Below are 22,964 nucleotides of genomic sequence, written 5' to 3'. Positions count from 1 at the left end.
CCCTTTCCCATTATGCTAGATCATAGCTACTTTGTTAAAGGGTTTTGAATGGTGAACTTTACGTGGGGACGAAGGGCAGGACTTTCCAGCCCTGCCTGCCGCTGGGACTGTCTGCCCCACTGAAAGTCAGTGATCCTTTGGCTGGGCTGCCAAATCTCCTGCAGTGGGTCCCACCAAAATGGGGCTAGAAAATCCCATCTTAAATTACACAGTTAATTAAACTAACATAGTGTGGTAAACCACTGTTGCACCTGTATTAGGGCACGTACGGTAGGACATGTACTACAGGTTCGCCGGTAGCCCCTGCCTGCTGTATAAATATGCGTGTACTCCAGCTAGCAGCCATTTCGCCAGCTGCTGTGGGCTGCCACACATCTTATAGCAATAAAGCCTCAGTTGGATTCAATTATCGTCTTTGTCCAATTGATCGTGCCTCACATAACAGTCAGATTTATTTGGGTAACGGAAATGCTGCTTTAGCAGTCAAATGGTTAATTATTTTCCATCAAAAGCCATCAGTCTTACAAACTGACCTGAGGCCCTGATGTTCATTTCCTGCTCATCAATTCCATATTTATTGGTAGCTCAACATTTAGAATCATAGAATATACAGTGCAGAAGGAGGCCATTTGGCCCATCGAGTCTGCACCGGCCCTTGGAAAGTGTACCCGACTTAAGCCCACACCTCCACCCTATCCCCGTAAACCAAGGACACTAAGGGCAATTTATCACGGCCAATCCACCTAACCTGCACATCTTTGGACTGTGGGAGGAAACCGGAGCACCCGGAGGAAACCCACGCAGACACTGGGAGAACGTGCAGACTCCGCACAGACAGTCATCCGAGGCTGAACCTGGGACCCTGGAGTGTCATGCAGCAGTGCTAACCACTGTGCTTGCGTGCCACCCATAATGTTCCTTTATGTTCTGATATTGCGTGGGAAAAACGGAGGACTCCAGGGGGACCAATCTCAACATTGCTGCTGTTCCTGGGATCTTCCCACTTTAATGTAGGTGTGGGATTTCCATTGGAATTGCAGATCATTGTAATCTCATCACCTTTCCTGACGTTTACTGGAACCCCTGACACAGTTTTGTTATTCACTGATATCGTTATGTCTCCTGGTTTATAGAACATAGAACATAGAACGATACAGCGCAGTACAGGCCCTTCGGCCCTCGATGTTGCACCGACATGGAAAAAAAAAACTAAAGGCCATCTAACCTACACTATGCCCTTATCATCCATATGCTTATCCAATAAATTTTTAAATGCCCTCAATGTTGGCGAGTTCACTACTGTTGCAGGTAGGGCATTCCACGGCCTCACCACTCTTTGCGTAAAAAACCCACCTCTGACCTCTGTCCTATATCTATTACCCCTCAATTTAAGGCTATGTCCCCTCGTGCTAGCCACCTCCATCCGCGGGAGAAGGCTCTCGCTGTCCACCCTATCTAACCCTCTGATCATTTTGTATGCCTCTATTAAGTCACCTCTTAACCTTCTTCTCTCTAACGAAAACAACCTCAAGTCCATCAGCCTTTCCTCATAAGATTTTCCCTCCATACCAGGCAACATCCTGGTAAATCTCCTCTGCACCCGTTCCAAAGCTTCCACGTCCTTCCTATAATGAGGCGACCAGAACTGTACGCAATACTCCAAATGCGGCCGTACCAGAGTTTGGTACAGCTGCATCATGACCTCATGGCTCCGGAACTCAATCCCTCTACCAATAAAGGCCAACACACCATAGGCCTTCTTCACAACCCTATCAACCTGGGTGGCAACTTTCAGGGATCTATGTACATGGACACCGAGATCCCTCTGCTCATCCACACTACCGAGAATTTTACCATTAGCCAAATATTCCGCATTCCTGTTATTCTTTCCAAAGTGAATCACCTCACACTTCTCCACATTAAACTCCATTTGCCACCTCTCAGCCCAGCTCTGCAGCTTATCTATGTCCCTCTGTAACCTGCAACATCCTTCCGCACTGTCTACAACTCCACCGACTTTAGTGTCGTCTGCAAATTTACTCACCCATCCTTCTGCGCCCTCCTCTAGGTCATTTATAAAAATGACAAACAGCAACGGCCCCAGAACAGATCCTTGTGGTACGCCACTCGTAACTGAACTCCATTCTGAACATTTCCCATCAACTACCACTCTCTGTCTTCTTTCAACTAGCCAATTTCTGATCCACATCTCTAAATCACCCTCAATCCCCAGCCTCCGTATTTTCTGCAATAGCCGACCGTGGGGAACCTTATCAAACGCTTTACTGAAATCCATATACACCACATCAACTGCTCTACCCTCGTCTACCTGTTCAGTCACCTTCTCAAAGAACTCGATAAGGTTTGTGAGGCATGACCTACCCTTCACAAAACCATGCTGACTATCCCTAATCATATTATTCCTATCTAGATGATTATAAATCGTATCTTTTATAATCCTCTCCAAGACTTTACCCACCACAGACGTTAGGCTCACCGGCCTATAGTTACCGGGGTTATCTCTACTCCCCTTCTTGAACAAAGGGACCACATTTGCTATCCTCCAGTCTTCTGGCACTATTCCTGTAGCCAATGATGACCTAAAAATCAAAGCCAAAGGCTCAGCAATCTCTTCCCTGGCTTCCCAGAGAATCCTAGGATAAATCCCATCCGGCCCCGGGGACTTATCTATTTTCACCTTGTCCAGAATTGCCAACACTTCTTCCCTACGCACCTCAATGCCATCTATTCTAATAGCCTGGGTCTCAGCATTCTCCTCCACAATATTATCTTTTTCTTGAGTGAATACTGACGAAAAGTATTCATTTAGTATCTCGCTTATCTCCTCAGCCTCCACACACAACTTCCCACCACTGTCCTTGACTGGCCCTACTCTTACCCTAGTCATTCTTTTATTCCTGACATACCTATAGAAAGCTTTTGGGTTTTCCTTGATCCTACCTGCCAAAGACTTCTCATGTCCCCTCCTTGCTCGTCTCAGCTCTCTCTTTAGAGCCTTCCTCGCTTCCTTGTAACTATCAAGCGCCCCAACTGAAACTTCACGCCTCATCTTCACATAGGCCTCCTTCTTCCTCTTTACAAGAGATTCCACTTCTTTGGTAAACCACGGTTCCCTCGCTCGACCCCTTCCTCCCTGCCTGACTGGTACGTACTTATCAAGAACATGCAATAGCTGTTCCTTGAACAAGCTCCACATATCCAGTGTGCCCAACCCTTGCAGCCTACTTCTCCAACCAACACATCCTAAGTCATGTCTAATGGCATCATAATTGCCCTTCCCCCAGCTATAACTCTTGCTCTGCGGGGTATACTTATCCCTTTCCATCACTAACGTAAAGGTCACCGAATTGTGGTCACTGTCTCCAAAGTGTTCACCTACCTCCAGATCTAACACCTGGCCTGGTTCATTACCCAAAACCAAATCCAAAGTGGCCTCACCTCTTGTTGGCCTGTCAACATATTGTGTCAGAAAACCCTCCTGCACACATTGTACAAAGAACGACCCATCCAATGTACTCGAACTATATCTTTTCCAGTCAATATTAGGAAAGTTAAAGTCTCCCATAACAACTACCCTGTTACTTTCGCTCTTTTCCAGAATCATCTTCGCCATCCTTTCCTCTACATCTCTAGAACTATTAGGTGGCCTATAGAAAACTCCCAGCAGGGTGACCTCTCCTTTCCTGTTTCTAACCTCAGCCCATACTACCTCGGAAGAAGAGTCCCCATCTTGCATCCTTTCTACCACCGTAATACTGTCCTTGACTAGCAGCGCCACACCTCCCCCTCTTTTGCCCCCTTCTCTGACCTTACTAAAGCACCTAAACCCCGGAACCTGCAACAACCATTCCTGTCCCTGCTCTATCCATGTCTCTGAAATGGCCACAACATCGAAGTCCCAGGTACCAACCCATGCTGCCAGTTCCCCTACCTTATTTCGTATACTCCTGGCATTGAAATAGACACACTTCAAACCACAGACCTGAACACTGCCGCCCTCCTGTGAAGTCAAAACTGTGCTCCTGACCTCTCTACTCTCAATCTCTCGCACCCCAAAACTACAATCCAGGTTCCCATGCCCCTGCTGAATTAGTTTAAACCCCCCCAAAGAGTACTAACAAATCTCCCCCCCAGGATATTGGTGCCCCTCAGGTTCAGATGTAGACCATCCTGTCTATTGAGGTCCCACCTAAAAATCTGGAAAAGAAATGTGAAACAATATGAAAATGGGGAGGTGTTTGGAGAATCAGCACAGCAGGGGTGGGACACAAGATCAGCCACATTGCCAGTGAGTTCCCAATCCCAGCCGTGTCAGTGTGGGAAAAGCACAGGGCTTTTCACCAGCACTATTTAAAGGGCTTATCCAGTACTTACAGGTTAGATGTGAGTTGGTCATTGAAGCCGATGGTTAACATGTGAATATTCTGCAGCTTGTTTTCTGTCTGTGGAAACTATATTCTGATTGCTGAGAGGGAGACTTTGGTGGCGGTGATGCACCAAATTTGATTTTTTCTGAACAATTATCCATAACACATTGTGATTGGTCCCACTTCCCCTCGTCATTATTAGAATTGATGCCACCCATGTACTGCAGCTCACTGAGCTGCCAACACCTCACACCATGGACCGGCACTGTGTGGATTCACAGCTGTACCTCTCCTCCTGCAGTGTTATTGCTCGGACAGTCTGGGCAAACACAGAACAGGAGGAAGGTGCTTCTACACACAAAGAGGAACAAGAGGAAGAGACTGTCACTCTGGATCACTCATACTCATGTCCCAGAGGCTAGTTACAGAGCAGCATTGTTAGAGGCAGGGAGTGGTTCATCCATTTGTCCCTTCATCAGCAAGGATGGAGTGGAACAGGATTCTTAAAATAAATAAATAACAGAATGTTGTAGCACAATGTGACCCTCTGGATAAAAATGGAGTGACTGAAATGCTGTTTCAATCCTCAAAAGATTAATTATTTATTCATGGAATTCTGACCAATGTTACAAACTGACCTGTGACCCTGATGTCCACTTCCTTCTCTTCAATTCCATATGGATTGGTAGCTCTACATTTATAAATTCCTTGATGTTCTGATGTTGCGTGGGAAATACGGAGGACTCCAGGGGAACCAATCTCAACCTTGCTGCCGTTACTGGGATCTTCCCACTTTAATGTAGGTGTGGGATTTCCATTGGAATTGCAGATCATTGTAACCTCATCACCTTTCCTGACGTTTACTGGAAACCCTGACACAGTTTTGTTATTCACTGATATGGTTGTGTCTCCTGGTTGATCTGGAAAAGAAATGTGAAACATTATGAAAATGGGGAGGTGTTTGGAGAATCAGCACAGCAGGGGTGGGACACAAGATCAGCCACATTGCCAGTGAGTTCCCAATCCCAGCCGTGTCAGTGTGGGACACATTCCACACTTTGTACAGAAACCAAAGCCGGGAAACTCAATGGTGCAAAACGGACACCTCAGATGCAATATGGTGCTGGGAGTGCACAGCCCATCATATTGGATCGAGCTGCTCCTTCAGCATCCAGAACAGCGACTGGAACTATTTAAAACAATACATTTAATATTCTTTTTTTAGAAAATATTTCTTTATTCTCCTCCTTTTTCACATTTTCTCCCAAATTTACACCCACCAACAATAAACAATAATCAGTAACAAATATGTCAATCCCCATATCAATAACAATGATCCCATCCTCCCACCAAACCCCAGACATTAGCCCACATGTTCACATAAACAAATGACAAAAAGGAATCAGGAATCACCCATAGCCACCATTAACACCCATCACCTCCTCCCCTCCCCTCAACCCTCCGACCCACCTCCCCCAACTAATGTTCAATGTTATCCAGTTCTTGAAAGTGCAGAATGAATAATGCCCATGAATTGTAGAACCCCTCCATCCTTCCCCTCAGTTCAAACTTAACCTTCTCAAGAGTCATAAATTCCAGCAGGCCCCCCCCCCCCCCCCTCCGCCACGCCAGGGCACAGGGTGGAGAGGCCGCTCTCCAACCCATCAGGATCCGCCTTCGGGCGATCAACGAGGTGAAGGCTACAACATCTACCTCCGCATCCATTTCCATCCCCGGCTGGTCCGACACCCCGAATATGGCCTTCCGGGAGCCCGGGTCTAATTTCACGTGCACCACTTTAGAAATTACCCTAAAAACCTCCTTCCAGTAACCCTCCAGCTTTGGACAGGTCCAAAACATATGAATGTGATTAGCTTCCCCCCTCCCCCCCGGGCAATGTTCACACTCATCTTTTATTCCTTCAAAGAATCGGCTCATCCTCGCCCTCGTGAGGTGTGCTCTGTGTGTCACCTTCAGCTGTATCAGCCCCAACCTCGCGTACGAGGTGGAGGCATTCACTCTCCGGACCACCTCACACCAGACCCCCTCCTCTATATCCTCTCCCAACTCTTCCTCCCACTTTGCTTTGATCCCTTCCAGTGGTGTCTTCTCCTCTTCCAAAATAGCTCCGTAAACCACAGACACTACCCCTTCTCCAGTCCCCCTGTCGTCAGCACCTCCTCCAGCAATGTGGAGGCCGGCTCTACTGGGAAGCTCTGTATCTCTTTTCTGGCAAAGTCTCAAACCTGCTTGTATCTAAATATTTCCCCCTGCTCCAGCCCATACTTTGCTTCCAGCTCCTTCAATCCTGCAAACTGACCCCTAAGAAACAAATCTTTCAGTGTCTTAATCCCCTTCACCTCCCATTTCCAAAAACTTCCATCCCACCTCCCTGGCTCAAATCTGTGGTGCTCCCGAATTGGCATTTCCCTTGACCCTGCCCCCAACCCAAACTGCCTCCAAATTCTCAGTGAAGCTATTATTACCGGACTCCCTGAGTATTTCCCCGGAGCTATCGGGAGCGGCGCTGTTGCTAGTGCTTTCAATCCCGACCCCCTGCACAAACTCTCCTCCATTCTAACCCACTGGGAATCAACCCGTCTTACCGAGCTCCGCACCTTCTCTACATTCACCGCCCAGTAGTAATACATCAGGTTCGGAAGACCCAAACCCCCTGTCTGAAATGAAAATCGCTTATTGTCACGAGTAGGCTTCAATGAAGTTACTGTGAAAAGCCCCTAGTCGCCACATTCCGGCGCCTGTCCGGGGAGGCTGGTACGGGAATCGAACCGTGCTGCTGGCCTGCTTGGTCTGCTTTATAAGCCAGCGATTTAGCCTTGTGAGCTTAACCAGCCCCTTGTGAGCTAAACCAGCCCCTTTGGGGCTTCCCCTCATCCAGCCTTCCCCTCTGTAGTAACATCTTTCTAACTCTGGCCACCTTCCCTCCCCATATCAACGACGTAATCCTTCCCTCAATCTCTCTACATTTAATATTCTAAATAGGATTCTATTCTCTTTGTATAAACCTTTTGTGACATTGCAGTGTCCCAGAGTCAGAGTGATAAACTCACGCAGCAACTCCTGGTGCTACCAGGCAGCACAGGGCTTTTCACCAGCACTATTTAAAGGGCTTATCCAGTATTTACAGGTTAGATGTGAGTTGGTCATTGAAGCCGATGGTTAACATGTGAACATTCTGCAGCTTGTTTTCTGTCTGTGGAAACTATATTCTGATTGCTGAGAGGGAGACTGTGGTGGTGGTGATGCACCAACTTTGATTTTTTCTGAACAATTATCCATAAGATATTGGGCTGGATTCTCCGATTCTGAGACTACGTTCCCACCCCGGTGTTAAAATTGTGCCCTTTTACGGCAGGAAAACTGGTGCCAAAAAGCTACTGATTCACCGCTATGCTCGAGGCTAGCAGGGAGACAGCGAAGAGCCCGCAGCTCTAGCTGGAAATATGTCCCTCAGCACCTCTGGTTTTGTGGCCGCGAATGCGCACGGTGTAGGCCTGTAGCTGCCGCGCCGTGCTCCATGGCGGACTCAGACCACGGACCTGGATGCAAAAGTAGTGCCTCCCTTCTGCCGCTCGTGCGCCCCAAACCGCCCGCCTACAGTATCCCAGCCCCGAATGCATCCCCCCTTGCCCGCTGATCAGACCTCGGAGTCTGCAGCCGCTGTGGTAGTCTGTATTAAGGGTATTACTGTACCTATGTTGGAGGTACCTCGTATTAGAAGTTCGTTAGTAGAGCTCTGCCTGCTGGTCCCGCCCAGCAGGCGGAGCATACAGGTCTGTGCTTTCCCTGGATGCAGCCATTCTGATACTGCGCTACATCTGGTGTAATAAAGCCTTCAATTGCTCTACAATCTGGCTTCTGTGGTAATTGATCGAGCATCAATTTATTACACCAGATTTTAAAGAATGGAGCTCCGCATCAAGCCGGAGTGTCTACAACTCAGGCCCCACGCGGCAAACGCAGCGGCTACTTTTAAACACTGGCAGGCGTGTTTCAACAGCTACATCAGGACAGCCTCGACTCCACCCTCGGAGGACCAGAAACTGCAGCTTTTCTACTCGAGGGTGAGCCCAGAAATCTTTACGCTCATCGAGGACGCGGCTGACTTGAAGGACGCCATGACTCTGATGAAAGGACACTATATTCGCCCAGTGAATCAGGTATACACCCGATATCTTCTGGCCACCAGACAACAAATTCCGGGGGAATCGCTGGACGACTTCTACCGTACACTATTAGTCCTCGGTAGGAACTGTAACTGCCAGCAAGTCTTGGCTAGCGACCACACCGAGCTTTTAATCCGGGACACTTTTGTTGCTGGCATGATGTCCACGCAGATCCGGCAGCGGCTGCTAGAAGGGGCTTCGCTGGGTCTCGGGGAGGCACGGCAACTCGCGTGCTCTTTAGAAGTCACCGCCCGTAACGTCCAGGTGGATGCCCCCGACCGCGCGTGGACAACGCGGACCCCATCTGCGGCCGACTCTAACGTCGCAAGCGTGTGCCGCGCGGCTGCCAGGCAACCCCGGGGAGCCCAGATGCTACTTTCGCGGGCAAGCCAAACACCCCCGGCAACGCTGCCCTGCCCGACCCGCAACGTGCAAGGGCTGCAGTAAAAAGGCGCACTTCGTGATAGTATGGCAGGCCCGGTCAGTCCTGCTGTCTCCGCAGGCGACCCGGCCCCGCCGCCATCCCCCTACCCGCAAGACACCTGCGACCCGTGGGCACCGCCATCTTTGATTCCGCATGCCGCGTGCGGCCCATGGGTGCCGCCATCCTGCCCACCACCGGCCATGTGTGATTCATGGGCGCCGCCATCTTGGATGACGTCTCAGGACCCCGACTCGGATGGCTGTGTATCGCCCGATGAGACCTCCCAGCACATGCCTGTACTGTAGTGGGACCTGTACAAGCAGGATGGGTTGCATCTGAACCAGAGGGGCACCAATATCCTGGGAGGGGAGGTTTTCTAGTACTCTTCGGGAGGGTTTAAACTAATTTAGCAGGGGAATGGGAACCGGATTTGTAGTCCAGTAACTAAGGAAGCCGATATTCAGGACGCCAAAGCACGTAGTGATGCAGTGGGGAAGGTAATACTGACAAAGGAGAGTACTTGCAGGCAAGGAGATGGGTTGAAGTGTGTATACTTTAATGCAAGAAGCATCAGGAATAAGGTGGGTGAACTTAAGGCATGGATCGGTACTTGGGACTACGATGTGGTGGCCATCACAAAAACTTGGATAGAAGAGGGGCAGAAATGGTTGTTGGAGGTCCCTGGTTATAGATGTTTCAACAAGATTAGGGAGGATGGTAAAAGAGGTGGGGGGGGGGGGGGGGGTGGCATTGTTAATTAGAGATAGTATAACAGCTGCAGAAAGGCTGTTCGAGGGGGATCTGCCTACTGAGGTAATATGGGTTGAAGTCAGAAATAGGAAAGGAGCAGTCACCTTGTTGGGAGTTTTCTATAGGCCCCCCAATAGCAGCAGAGATGTGGAGGAACAGATTGGGAAACAGATTTTGGAAAGGTGCAGAAGTCACAGGGTAGTAGTCATGATTGACTTCAACTTCCCAAACATTGAGTGGAAACTCTTTAGATCACATAGTTTGGATGGGGTAGTGTTTGTGCAGTGTGTCCAGGAAGCTTTTCTAACACAGTATGTAGATTGTCCGACCAGAAGGGAGGCCATATTGGATTTAGTACTTGGTAATGAACCAGGGCAGGTGATAGATTTGTTAGTGGGGGAGCATTTTGGAGGTAGTGACCACAATTCTGTGACTTTCACTTTAGTTATGGAGAGGGATAGGTGCGTGCAACAGGGCACGGTTTATAATTGGGGGAAGGGTAAATACAATGCTGTCAGACAAGAATTGAAGTGTAGAAGTTGGGAACATAGGCTGTCAGGGAAGGACACAAGTGAAATGTGGAACTTGTTCAAGGAACAGGTACTGCGTGTCTTTGATATGTATGTCCCTGTCAGGCAGGGAAGAGATGGTCGAGTGAGGGAACCATGGTTGACAAGAGAGGTTGAATGTCTTGTTAAGAGGAAGAAGGAGACTTATGTAAGGCTGAAGAAACAAGGCTCAGACAGGGCGCTGGAGGGATACAAGATAGCCAGGAGGGAACTGAAGAAAGGGATTAGGAGAGCTAAGAGAGGGCATGAAAAATCTTTGGCAGGTAGGATCAAGGAAAACCCCAAGGCCTTTTACACATATGTGAGAAATATGAGAATGACTAGAGCGAGGGTAGGTCCGATCAAGGACAGTAGTGTATTGAGTCTGAAGAGATAGGAGAGGTCTTGAACGAGTACTTTTCTTCAGTATTTACAAACGAGAGGGGCCATATTGTTGGAGAGGACAGTGTGAAACAGACTGATAAGCTCGAGGAGATACTTGTCAGGAAGGAAGATGTGTTGCGCGTTTTGAAAAACTTGAGGATAGACAAGTCCCCCGGGCCTGACGGGATATATCCAAGGATTCTATGGGAAGCAAGAAATGAAATTGCAGAGCCGTTGGCAATGATCTTTTCGTCCTCGCTGTCAACAGGGGTGGTACCAGAGGATTGGAGAGTGGTGAATGCCGTGCCCCTGTTTAAAAAAGGGAATAAGGATAACCCTGGGAATTACAGGCCAGTTAGTCTTACTTCGGTGGTAGGCAAAGTAATGGAAAGGGTACTGAGGGATAGGATTTCTGAGCATCTGGAAAGGAACTGCTTGATTAGGGATAGTCAGCACGGATTTATGAGGGGTAGGTCTTGCCTTACAAGTCTTATTGACTTCTTTGAGGAGGTGACCAAGCATGTGGATGAAGGTAAAGCAGTGGATGTAGTGTACATGGATTTTAGTAAGGCATTTGATAAGGTTCCCCATTGTAGGCTTGTGCAGAAAGTAAGGAGGCATGGGATAGTGGGAAATTTGGCCAGTTGGATAACAAACTGGCTAACCGATAGAAGACAGAGAGTGGTGGTGGATGGCAAATATTCAACCTGGAGCCCAGTTATCAGTGGCGTACCGCAGGGATCAGTTCTGGGTCCTCTGCTGTTTGTGATTTTCATTAACGACTTGGATGAGGGAGTTGAAGGGTGGGTCAGTAAATTTGCAGATGATACGAAGATTGGTGGAGTTGTGGATAGTGAGGAGGGCTGTTGTCGGCTTCAAAGAGACATAGATAGAATGCAGAGCTGGGCTGAGAAGTGGCAGATGGAGTTTAACCCTGACAAGTGTGAGGTTGTCCATTTTGGAAGGACAAATATGAATGCGGAATACAGGGTTAACGGTAGGGTTCTTGGCAATGTGGAGGAGCAAAGAGATCTTGGGGTCTATGTTCATAGACCTCGGTTCATAGACCTCGGTTTGGACTTCCAATGCAACCTCCAGAGTTTACCTTTTAAATTCGGCAGCCCTCTCCTTCTGCAACCTCGCGACCCTCAAGGTCGACCCACCTTCCTTGTTTGCGAACCTCACCCCGGATTGCAAACCCGTCGCCACCAGGAGCAGACGGTACATTGGCCAGGACAGGACCTTTATCAGGTTGGAAGTCCAGCGGTTACTGAAGGAAGGGGTTATCGATGCTAGCAACAGCCCCTGGAGAGCTCAAGTGGTGGTAGTAAAGACCGGGGAGAAGCACAGGATGGTCATTGATTATAGTCAGACCATCAACCGGTATACGCAGCTCGACGTGTACCCCCTTCCCCGCATTTCTGACATGGTCAGTCAGATTGCACAATGCAAGGTCTGTTCCACGGTGGACCTCAAATCCGCCTACCACCAGCTCCCCATTCGCCCGGGCGACCGCATGTACACTGCATTCGAAGCAGATGGGCGGCTCTACCATTTCCTTAGGGTTCCCTTCGGTGTCACTAATGAGGTATCGGTCTTCCAACGGGAGATGGACCGAATGGTTGACTGGTACGATTTGCGGGCCACGGTCCACCTACAACTACGAGATCTTGTATCGCCCCGGGAAGCTCAATGAGCCTCCTGATGCCCTATCCCGCGGCACATGTGCCAGTGCACAAGTGGACCGACTCAGGACCCTACACGAGACCTCTGCCACCCCGGGGTCACACGTTTCTTCCACTTCATCAAGGCCCGCAACCTTCCCTACTCCATCGAGGAGGTCAGGACCGTCACCAGAAATTGCCAAATCTGCACGGAGTGCAAGCCGCACTTCTACCGGCCAGAGAAAATGCATCTGGTGAAGGTTTCCCGCCCCTTTGAGCACCTCAGCATGGACTTCAAAGGACCCCTCCCCTCCACCGATCGCAACATGTACTTCTTGAACGTGATTGATGAGTACTCCCGATTCCCATTCGCCATCCCCTGTCCCGACATGACTGCTGTTCAGTTTCCCCGCCTACATCCTCAGCGATAAGGGGTCCTCCTTCATGAGCGAAGAGCTGCGCCATTCCTGCTCAGCAAGGGCATTGCCTCAAGCAGGATGACCAGTTACAACCCCCGGGGAAACGGGCAGGTGGAGAGGGAGAATGGGAGGGTCTGGAAGGCTGTCCTACTGGCCCTACAGTCTAGAAATCTCCCCTTCTCCCGCTGGCAGGAGGTCCTCCCCGATGCACTCCACACGATACGATCACTTCAGTGTACCACAACCAATGAAACACCTCATGAACGTCTCCTTGTCTTCCCTAGAAAGTCCTCCTCCGGGACATCACTCCCAACCTGGCTGGCAGCTCCTGGACCCTTCCTGCTCCGCAAACAAGCGCGAACCCACAAGTTGGACCCGTTGGTCGAGAGGGTCTACCTTCTCCATGCTAACCCGCAGTACGCTTACGTGGCGCACCCGACGGCCGACAAGACACGGTCTCCCTCCGGGATCTATCACCCGCTGGATCCCAACCTATGGCCCCCTCACCAACCCCACCCACCCCCTCCACCAGCGCACCTCACCGCACCCCCCTTCCCTGGAGGATCCGTCCTCCCACTGTTCCCACCCAGGGGTAATGAAGCTGAAGACGACACGCTCCCAAAGGCCCCCGATTGACTGGTCAATCGTTAAATGTAACTGTAAATAACTAGAACTTGTGTAACTGCAAATATTGTACCACCAACTGGTACCGTCATGATAGCTACCACTGTACAATGCCTTGCAACCACCCCCGCCGGACTTTTTTTTAACAGGGGGTGAATGTGGTAGTCTGTATTAAGGGTGTTACGGTAGCTATGTTGGGGGTACCTCGTATTAGAAGTTCGTTAGTAGAGCTCTGCCTGCTGGTCCCGCCCAGCAGGTGGAGCATAAAGGTCTGTGCTTTCCCTGGATGTAGCCATTCTGATACTGCGCTGCTGGGGGAAGCACCTGCTGTAATTCAGCCTTCAATTGCTCTACAATCTGGCCACGCGAGCTTCCCAGACGGTGTGAACACACGTAACCCATGCCGTTGGGAACTCAGCCGGTCTGCAGCGGAGCATTGCGGGGCGAGCCTCAGAGGCCGTGGATAACCAGCGCGGCAAACTCCTACTCATGGGGCGGAGAATCCAAATTCGGTGCCGCTGCCGATATGGGTGTCAAAACGGATTCTCTGCGCCGGCACCGAATGCGATTTTCGCGTTGGGGTGCGGAGAATCCAGCCCAATGTGTTTGGCGCATGCAGAGCTGGTCCCAGTCGCAGAGGCACTGCAGAGCATGGCCCGGTCACTGGGGTATGTGTCCCAGTCACTGAGGAGCATCGCTGAAGCGGCGACACGATGGTGCGGGCTATGGGAAACCACCAGGACTGGCAGAACCAGATGATGCAGGGGCAACCGGCTGCCCCCCCGTCCCAAGGTGGACCCCGGGGCCCGATGGGCACTGACTGGAAGGAGGGAGCACTGGGTGCCAACCCGGACCCGTCCCATGGGATGGCCATGGTGGCCGCCAGCACTCCCGTGTTCCATTCCCCTGATGTGGCCGTATCAGCACACGGGATGGGCGGGTACGGCTGTGCATGTGCCGTTGATAAGTGACGCGGGGCCCTCCGGCCCCATAGCTTCCAGCGGATGTCTGCCATTGGCATCAAAGGCCACGAGACGAGGTAGGCAGCTGGCTGCCTCCATCTCAGATGTGCATCCTGGGGACACACCTAGATGTAGTAGAGCTAGGAGGGTCAGACACATTGAAGGCACCGGTGGGAGGGGTGAGGTATGGGTGGGGATGCAGTGAGGTTGGGAGTTGGGTGGGGGGGGGGCACTATCGACAATGGTATATTGTACAGCACATTAAACAACATTTGGCACAAACATTGTGATGCCTCTGCCACTTTCTTCCGCAATGCGGGATGACCTCCAGACCCTTTGCCTACCTCTCCAGGCAATCCCGCTCCCTATGGCACACAAGCACCATGGTGGTGCTCCGGGAGCTGTGTCCCATCCCCTGTTGGCTGCTGCATGTGTGGTGTTGACCCCCACACAGTGTCCAGGCATCAAGGTGAAATCGGGATGCTAGGCATTAACTCCCACATGGCCCGCCTACCCACGGGAAGCCACTTGACATGTGTCAAGTGCTCACTTAACCACAATTGCCTATTCCCTATTGCCGATAGCCTTCAGCCGCGCGGCCATAGACGTCAGCAGTCGGTGGGGGTTATGGGTGATCATTTTGGCAGATGGGCAGTTACCCCGGAATGGGGTTGGAATCCAGGGATTGTCATGATGGTGCCATGCCCCCCCAGGGCCTCCCCCCCCCCCCCCCCCCCCCACCCTCTCATGGTGGCCTACCCCTGCGGAGTGCCCCCCATCTCCCGCTGATCACTGGGGTGGCAATCCCAGCGCCCGGTCTTTTTGCCTTTGAGCAAAGATTACTTCTCTCCTCCTCGGCTCCCCATGGACGCACTGCCACCAGGTTCAGGGACTAATCAATGCCAGCGTGACCACACTTGGGGCTGGTTTAGCCCACTCGGTTAAATCGCTGGCTTTTAAAGCAGACCAAGCAAGCCAGCAGCACGGTTCGATTCCCGTACCAGCCTCCCCGAACAGGCGCCGGAATGTGGCGACTAGGGGCTTTTCACAGTAACTTCATTGAAGCCTACTCGTGACAATCAGCGATTTTCATTTCATTTCATTTCATTTCATTTTTCACTTGCTGGGAAGGCCGGTAAATGACAGAAGGTGATTGGATGATGGGTGGCTCTCGTTAATTGTATAGAAATGGGGCTTCAGTGGGGATAATTGATTTCTCGCCACGCTACGGCGAGATTCCGATTTCACCTATGGGAGCAGGCCGGTTGTATTGCAAACCAGCCTGCATGGTAGCACAGTGGTTAGCACAGTTGCTTCACCGCTCCATGGTCCTAGATTCGATTCCCGGCTTGGATCACTGTCTGTGCGGAGTCTGCATGTTCTCCCTGTGTCTGCGTGGGTTTCCTCCGGGTGCTCCGGTTTCCTCCCACAGTCCAAAGATGTGCAGGTTAGGTGGATTGGCCATGCTAAATTGCCTTTAGTGTCCAAAAGAAAAGGTTGGGTGTGGTTGCTGGGTTATGCGGATGGGGTGGAGGGCTTAAGTGGGGTGCTCTTTCCAAAGGGCCGGTGCAGACTCGATGGGCCGAATGGCCTCCTTCTGCACCGTAGATTCCATGATTCTATGAAACTGCTTGCGGCCTGCCGCGGTTCCTGCTTTTGGCTTGTCCCTCTATTCATTGGCCTCGTTATGCTAGAGCGAGAGTGTAACCAGGCCAGAAGATCGTGCCCACAATCTTTCTGGTTGAATCGCACCCTAAAATTGTTGATATTGATCTTGCGCGTGATTCTCCAGAATAATTTCTAATGTGCTAACAAGTAGGAATTGTCACGTGTTTCCCGGCGCTCGGCCCAACGAGACTGGAAACGCTATTCAACGTTAATTGGTCCACTTAACGAGGGTTCGCGGGCTTCCTTCCCCGAATACCGGTTTGCCAGAGAATTCCCCGGGACCATGCTCCCATGCCCCCGCTAACATCGAGCAGTACTTAAGCTGCACTTGCTTAGCCGGAGAATCGTGCCTGAGCGGAATAGAATAACTGGGGAACTCGCTGACTGAGCCGGCAGGAAACTCCCTGAACGACAGCTACAAATGAACTTAGAAAGCTTTGGGCAGAATTACGACCATGGTTTTTGTTTCCCTCACTGGATTCTCTGACCCCCCGCCGGGCCGGTGAATCGCCGGTAGCCCAACGCCGGAGTGGTTCATACCGTTCCTCGGCGCTGGTACGGCCTGTCCTGCCGGTTAGGGTAGAATCCCACAGATTCTTGATTTTGCATTCCTCTTAATTAAAATATATCTCTCACTTGGTGGTTCAATGCCCCAGTTTATCAACTTCCCTCACCAGAACAAACGGCAGACCTCGAGCTTGTTCTGGTTTCTTCATCTACCAATGTGATCATTTAGCTCATTCTCTGACAGAGAAAACAAACAAATTAGTACACACTCGAGTGGAACTTACTGTGAACTTGCAGAGTCACAGAGGAGTTTGCGATTTGTTTTGTGCTGTTCAAGCCCAGGTCCACTTCTGCCAAGCAGGTGTACTCCTGTCCATCATCTGACACACTTGCAGTGAAACTGAAGACATTCCTCAATCTTAGATCTTTATCAGGGAGACCTGGTTTTCCTGTGGAATTAATCTGAACAATCTCACTCCCTCTCAGCCATGTGAGGATGAGTTTATTGTTTGGATAGACCCTCGGACCAATGCACTCCAGACTATACCTTCTGTTAACTTCCAGCACTTCCGGAAGTGAAGTTATGTTTATCTCGCGATCTGTTAAAGGAGAATCACAATTAACAGAATTCACTGAATATATCTGTGTTAAAATGAGTTGCCCAGGAGGGGACACAGACCCACCAGGGGATGGTCAGACTAGAGGATAAATGCAGATTCCAGCCAGAGCCTGGTCAGATCTATTCTCTCAGTAGGGTCTCCACTGGGAATGAGCTACAAGAATCATTTGTAACTTGTATAAATATGTAAATAAATCCAGTTATGTTTATAATAGTTTCCTTTGGAGTTATTACAGTCTGGATATTCATATTAGTCTCCTTTCAACATGTGATTCAAATCCAGTTACTGACAAACTTCCTTCTTAGACAAGTGAGCATGCAGGACTGAGACTCTATGGAGTAAAAATCGTGCGGCAGGATTCCCGTTTCTGAGACAAAGTGTTGTCGCCAATGCAGAATCCGTGGACTTTTACTAAAAACCAGTGTCGCGCCTGCACCAATTTGGCTACCGGGGCTAGAACCGGTGCCACGTGGAACACAATTGATTTGAATGGGAAACAGTGCCGCATTCGCCGGCTTCGCGATTGATATCCAAATGCTGACAAGATAAAGCATAAAAACAATTCTCCCTCTTCACACACCATTCCAACCAACAAGATGGCAGCGGGGAGAACAGCCCCAAGGGTGATACTCCCTTAGGTGTTGTAGAAGGCGTTGGTGTCTACTCACTCGTGCTGCCTGGTGTAGATCATTGACCTTTTTTCAGCACTGGAGGCCAGTCCTCCTGGTCACACTCCCCGAGATCACAGCTGCTGCCACCACATCCCAGGCAGCACTGGCTGCTCTACGGCTCACCCTCCTGGGCCCTCGGGGGAACAGGACATTCCTCCTGGCTTCCAGTGCGTCTAGGCCGAGAGCCAGGAAGCTCGCGGGAATTCCCGCACACTACTACACTCAGAAATCAGTTTAGATATAGGGGCTAGGGCACAAATCTGTCAATATTCGTTTACATTAAACACCTGTTGCCACTGTCACAACCTGCCCATCTTCGCCCTCCTCTACATCCTCTCGCCAGACGAGGCCTGGTGTTCCTGTTCCTTCTCCAGCATCTGTGCTGCACAATGTTGTGGCGGACGCAGCAGGCTGCCACGATGGTGGCGACCCTCACAGCATCATAACTGAGGGCCCCTCCAGAGCGGCCGAGGAACCTGGACCACATCTTCAGGAGGCTGAAGCACCGCTCAATCACAGACCAAGTCCTGCATGGGCATCGTTGTAGCTGGTCTCCACGTTTGTCTGTGACCTCCGGATAGGCTTCATCAGCCATGATCACAGTGGATAACCCCTGTCACCCAGGAGTTAACGACCCCAGCCGGAGTGGGAGGCATTCCAAACCTGTCAGGAATCGTCAAGTGTTCCCAGGTATCGGGCACAGACGTGGATGATGCGTAGCTGATGGTCACTTATTAGAGTGAAACCCTAGTTCATTAAGTGGAACCCCTTTTGGTTGGTGAAGATCAGCCAGTCAGCTGCAGGTTGTAGGGAGAACATGTATCCTGTCAATCACCCCCTGGACCTGGGACATCCCGGCAATGACAGCAAACCCCACTGCCCGGGCAGCCTAGTGGGCTTGGTCCACATTGAAATGGCTGTATTGAACCGACTGGGCATACAGGGCCTCCGTGACAGCGTGGATGCCCCTGTGCACCAAGGTCTGTGAAATCCCGGACAGATCCCCACTCGCTGCCTGGAAGGACCCCATCATGTAAAGGTTCAGGGCGACCGGAAGTGGGTGTCCTCCCCCATACTCCCGCTGTGCCAAGTCTGCCATCGTCTGGTAGATGTGTCGCACTGCCCCCCACTCAGCCAGAGCCTTCGATGGCATGCCCGGTCTGGCAGGTGGTGCCAGTATATACCAGGCCTCATGTGGGACCTCCTCCACCTTGGCCTGTTGGGTGGCTCTCTCTCCATCCTGGCAGCTGCCACCTATCCCTCTGCTACCCACTCCATTGCTGCCCACTCCACTGCTGCCCACTCCACTGCTGCTGCCCGCTCTGCTGCTGCCCACTCTGCTGCTGCCCACTCCGCTGCTGCCCACTCTGCTGCTGCCCACTCCGCTGCAGCCCACTCCGCAGCTGCCCACTCCACTGCTGCCCGCACTGCTGCTCCCCACTCCGCTGCTGCCCGCACTGCTGCTGCCCACTCCACTGCTGCCCGCGCTGCTGTTGCCAACTCCGCTGCTGCCCACTCCATTGCTGCCCACTCCATTGCTGCCCACACTGCTGCTGCCCACTCTGCTGCTGCCCACTCCACTGCTGCCCACTCCGCTGCTGCCCACTCCGCAGCTGCCCACTCCGCAGCTGCCCACTCCACAGCTGCCCACTCCACAGCTGCCCACTCCATAGCTGCCCACTCCGCTGCTGCACGCTCCACTGCTGCCCACTCCACTGCTGCCCGCTCCACTGCTGCCGCTCCGCTGCTGCCAGCTCTGCTACAGCCCACTCTGCTGCTGCCCGCACCACTGCTGCCCACTCCACTGCTGCACACTCCGCAGCTGCCCACTCCGCTGCTGCCCACTCCGCTGCTGCCCACACCGCTGCTGCCCACACCGCTGCTGCCCACTCCACTGCTGCCCACACCGCTGCTGCCCACACCGCTGCTGCCCACTCCGCTGCTGCAGCTTTCTCCTCCTCCTCCTCAGGCAGCAGCCTTCATGCCAGCAGCACAGGTTCAATTCCTGTACCGACCTCCCCAAAGAGGCGCTGGAATGTGGCAACTAGGGACTTTTCACAGGAACTTCATTGACGCTTACTTGTGACAATAAGTGATTATATACATATATACATACGATTGGCCTTCTTTACCGCCTGCTGCACCTGCATGCTTACCTTCAGCGAATGGTGCACAAGGACACCCAGGTGGCGCTGCACACTCCCCTCTCCCAATTTACGACCATTCTGGCAGTGATCAGCGTTCCTGTTTTTGCTTCCAAAGTGGACCCGGTTGCCACCCCTCATATCCGGTGTTCCCCCACCCCCCACCCCCTGCCAACCCACCCATCCCCGCACCCCTGGTCCCGTCAGTGGCTGGTACCCTGGCACCTGTCCCTGTTACCAGGAGTACCAACTGCTGGCACTGCCCCTGCCTGGGGTGTGCACCACAGCCCCCATAGGGGCTACTGTGGGTGTTGCCCTGTGTGGGCCGCTGGTGGATGGTGGCCGGCTGGGTGGGGAGGGTGGTGTGGCAGAGGGTGGGGTGCAGAGGTGGAAGAGTGGGGGGACCCATATGACCGTTGTCACTCTGCAGAACCAGGGGCCAAGGTGGATGGTCAGTAGGTGCACAGAAAGATGGCCGCGGTAATGGCAATCTGTGGGGGATGGGGGGGGGGTCACCCTGGCTGCTTGGCCTGTTCCCCTCCCCCGTCACCCCCACCCCCCTGGCAGTGACCCCCACCCTCCACAGCCAGCCTGGCCAGTGCTTGGCCCGGCTGCCCACAGTCGCTCCTCTCAGTGTCCTCCCTCCTCCTCTCTCTCCTTCATCAGTCACCACGCCGGGTTCACCATTTCTTAAAGCACAAGTTAACTGTGCCGTCGGGAACTCGACCCATCGGAGGCGGAGAATCACGGAGGCCCTGGAGAATACCGGGTCGGGCCTGCTAATTATATGCAAACGGTGTCTACTGTACATGCGTTCTGATACTCACTAACGCCGCTGTCAAGGTGACAGATAATCGCGATTTTGGCATCGCAACCGATTCTCCGCCCAATTGCATTTTGCAATTTTGGCTTCGGCAGATGGAGAATGCTGCCCATGATCTTCCTGCTCCAAACCCTCATTTCCTTGCTTCAATTTCAAACAGTGACTGTCAATTAAATCAGTACAGTTCAGGATCTGACCAGCACCATTCAACATTAAATCAGATATATCCTGCTTCTCTATAAAGAAGACCTTCTCCTGTCACTACTTTCCTTTAATGCCAGTGATGCACTATCAATGACCACAGAAATGAGGTTGTAGTCCGAACTGAAGGCTTTAATAGACAAGATGTTTCCCCCAGCAGCTCAGGTACAGAAAGGAAGCTGTGGGGGATACATGGGCTCTTATACCCCGCCTTACTGGGCGGAGCTACCTTACAATTCTAACCAATGGGTGACTAGTGTTACATACCATTGGGCCAACGAGCAGCGAGCCTTCTCCACCAATGGTGTTTCGGCATTGCAAGGTACCGTAGTACCTCTAGTCATACTACCACAGCCAGGTAATCTTATATGTTAGAGCAAGCCGTTTCACTTACTGTATACTGTGACCACCTTTTTCCCCTCATTTGAGCTATAATTCTGTGATATACAGATCACATTACATGGTGCTGTAAAATCCCATGCCTGCACACTCGGGAAATAGTCTGTGGTCCAATTACTCCCAGTTGTTCTGTTAGGATGTATCCCTGGTTTATATTCCACGTTGATTATTGGGTCTGGACATGTCGTAGTGCAGTTCATTTCTAAAGAATCTCCAAATTCCACAGCTGGGGGGTTTGTGTTGATCATGATCTCAAATCCAGTTACAATTGCTGCCAAGGAAACAAATCACAATAGATGAAGGAAAAGGAAATACATTTAATTTCAACACTCACCAGTTAACTCCCCACAGTAACTACAGTTTCAGTTTGAAACCGTGCACTGTTACAGTGGAAAAAAAAAGGAAATTAAAACTGGATCTGCAAAGAAAATAACAGGCGGTGGCTAAGAATTCAAATCCACGAACTGCTTTGAAAAACTGAGACTAATAAATGTGTGTTTGCCTATTGATAGATTTTAAACTTCCTTTAACAGTATAAAGAGGTGTAAATGGCAGAAGTCTTCGTTCTGCCTTGTGTTCAATAAGCAGCATTAGAAATACCAAATAATGAGCCAGCCATTACTGCAACATGGAAGAGAAACAGTAACATTGTGAAGTTCATTAGATAGGTTCAAATGAAAAGAAACCTTTAGTTAGTCAAATTATTTTTTACATTTTTATTCCTGACTATCTCCACTTTTAGCTAATTCACAATTGGCCCTGGCCAAATGCAGTGATCTATGTTACAACCTCGTAGAGACCAATCACATTGAATGGTGTTTTTATTTGTGTTTCTCTCCCCCGGCAACTGGGATCACCTGGGAATTTCTCTGAGCTGAGGCTTAACCAAAAATTCACTTCTCTCCTTTTCGCAACAGACTGTTTTTCTTTAACTCTAAGGTACTTTTAAAAACATAATTATCTGGTAAAGTTAGTGTTCATGGCAACTCCTTAAAATAAAAAAAACTTTTGGACACGACTTTTCCACAACACCAGCAAAATACAACCAATTTCAATGCTGTAAATGTTTTAACTACTAACTTATTACAGATTGGAAAGGTAACATTTTCCTCTTTTGTTATATTTCACCATATTCAACATATTGGGTGCTATCTAATCAAATGGCAACAGACACCCGTGATGAGTGCGTTTAGCCGGGTGTTTTCCGGTGCTGGCAGCGCCAGGAAACATTATGCTATCTATCGGGACTTTGTTGCAATCTGGATCGTCAGTGGGGAACACCCTGCCATGGCCGCACGCTTTCTGTACTCGCTGGAACTCCTCAGTGCTGGAGAAGTTCGGGATGCCATTTTTCAATGGAGTCCTGATCTGTCAACCTCCCTGGCGGGACCCCCGAACCTCCCACCATCCAACTCACCTATAAGGGGGTCCTCAGGCCCCCCCCTTCATATGGGCACGGCACTCCCAGGACTAATCCCAGGACAGAAAAAATGCCAGCCTGGCACCTTGGCACTGCTAGCCTGGCAGTGACACCTGGGCACCTTGGCACTGCTAGCCTGGCAGTGACACCTGGGCACCTTG

General features: G+C 50.9%; 1 protein-coding gene across 1 annotated transcript in view; it reads right to left on the bottom strand.

Annotated features, from left to right (window-relative positions):
• LOC119956995 (hemicentin-1-like) overlaps positions 1–22,964 on the bottom strand; it is a 339,271-nt gene that overhangs the window by 498 nt on the left and 315,809 nt on the right. Inside the window, exons 37-39 of the mRNA XM_038784579.1 lie at positions 21,379–21,654; positions 16,810–17,124; positions 5,027–5,308 (exon numbers count right to left, since the gene is read on the bottom strand). Coding sequence (XP_038640507.1) covers positions 5,027–5,308; positions 16,810–17,124; positions 21,379–21,654 — 873 coding nt within the window. The remainder of the gene's footprint in view (positions 1–5,026; positions 5,309–16,809; positions 17,125–21,378; positions 21,655–22,964) is intronic.

Source organism: Scyliorhinus canicula, chromosome 25, assembly GCF_902713615.1.
Source record: "Scyliorhinus canicula chromosome 25, sScyCan1.1, whole genome shotgun sequence".
Classification (NCBI taxonomy): Eukaryota; Metazoa; Chordata; class Chondrichthyes; order Carcharhiniformes; family Scyliorhinidae; genus Scyliorhinus; species Scyliorhinus canicula.
This window is presented reverse-complemented; position numbering and strand designations above follow the sequence as displayed.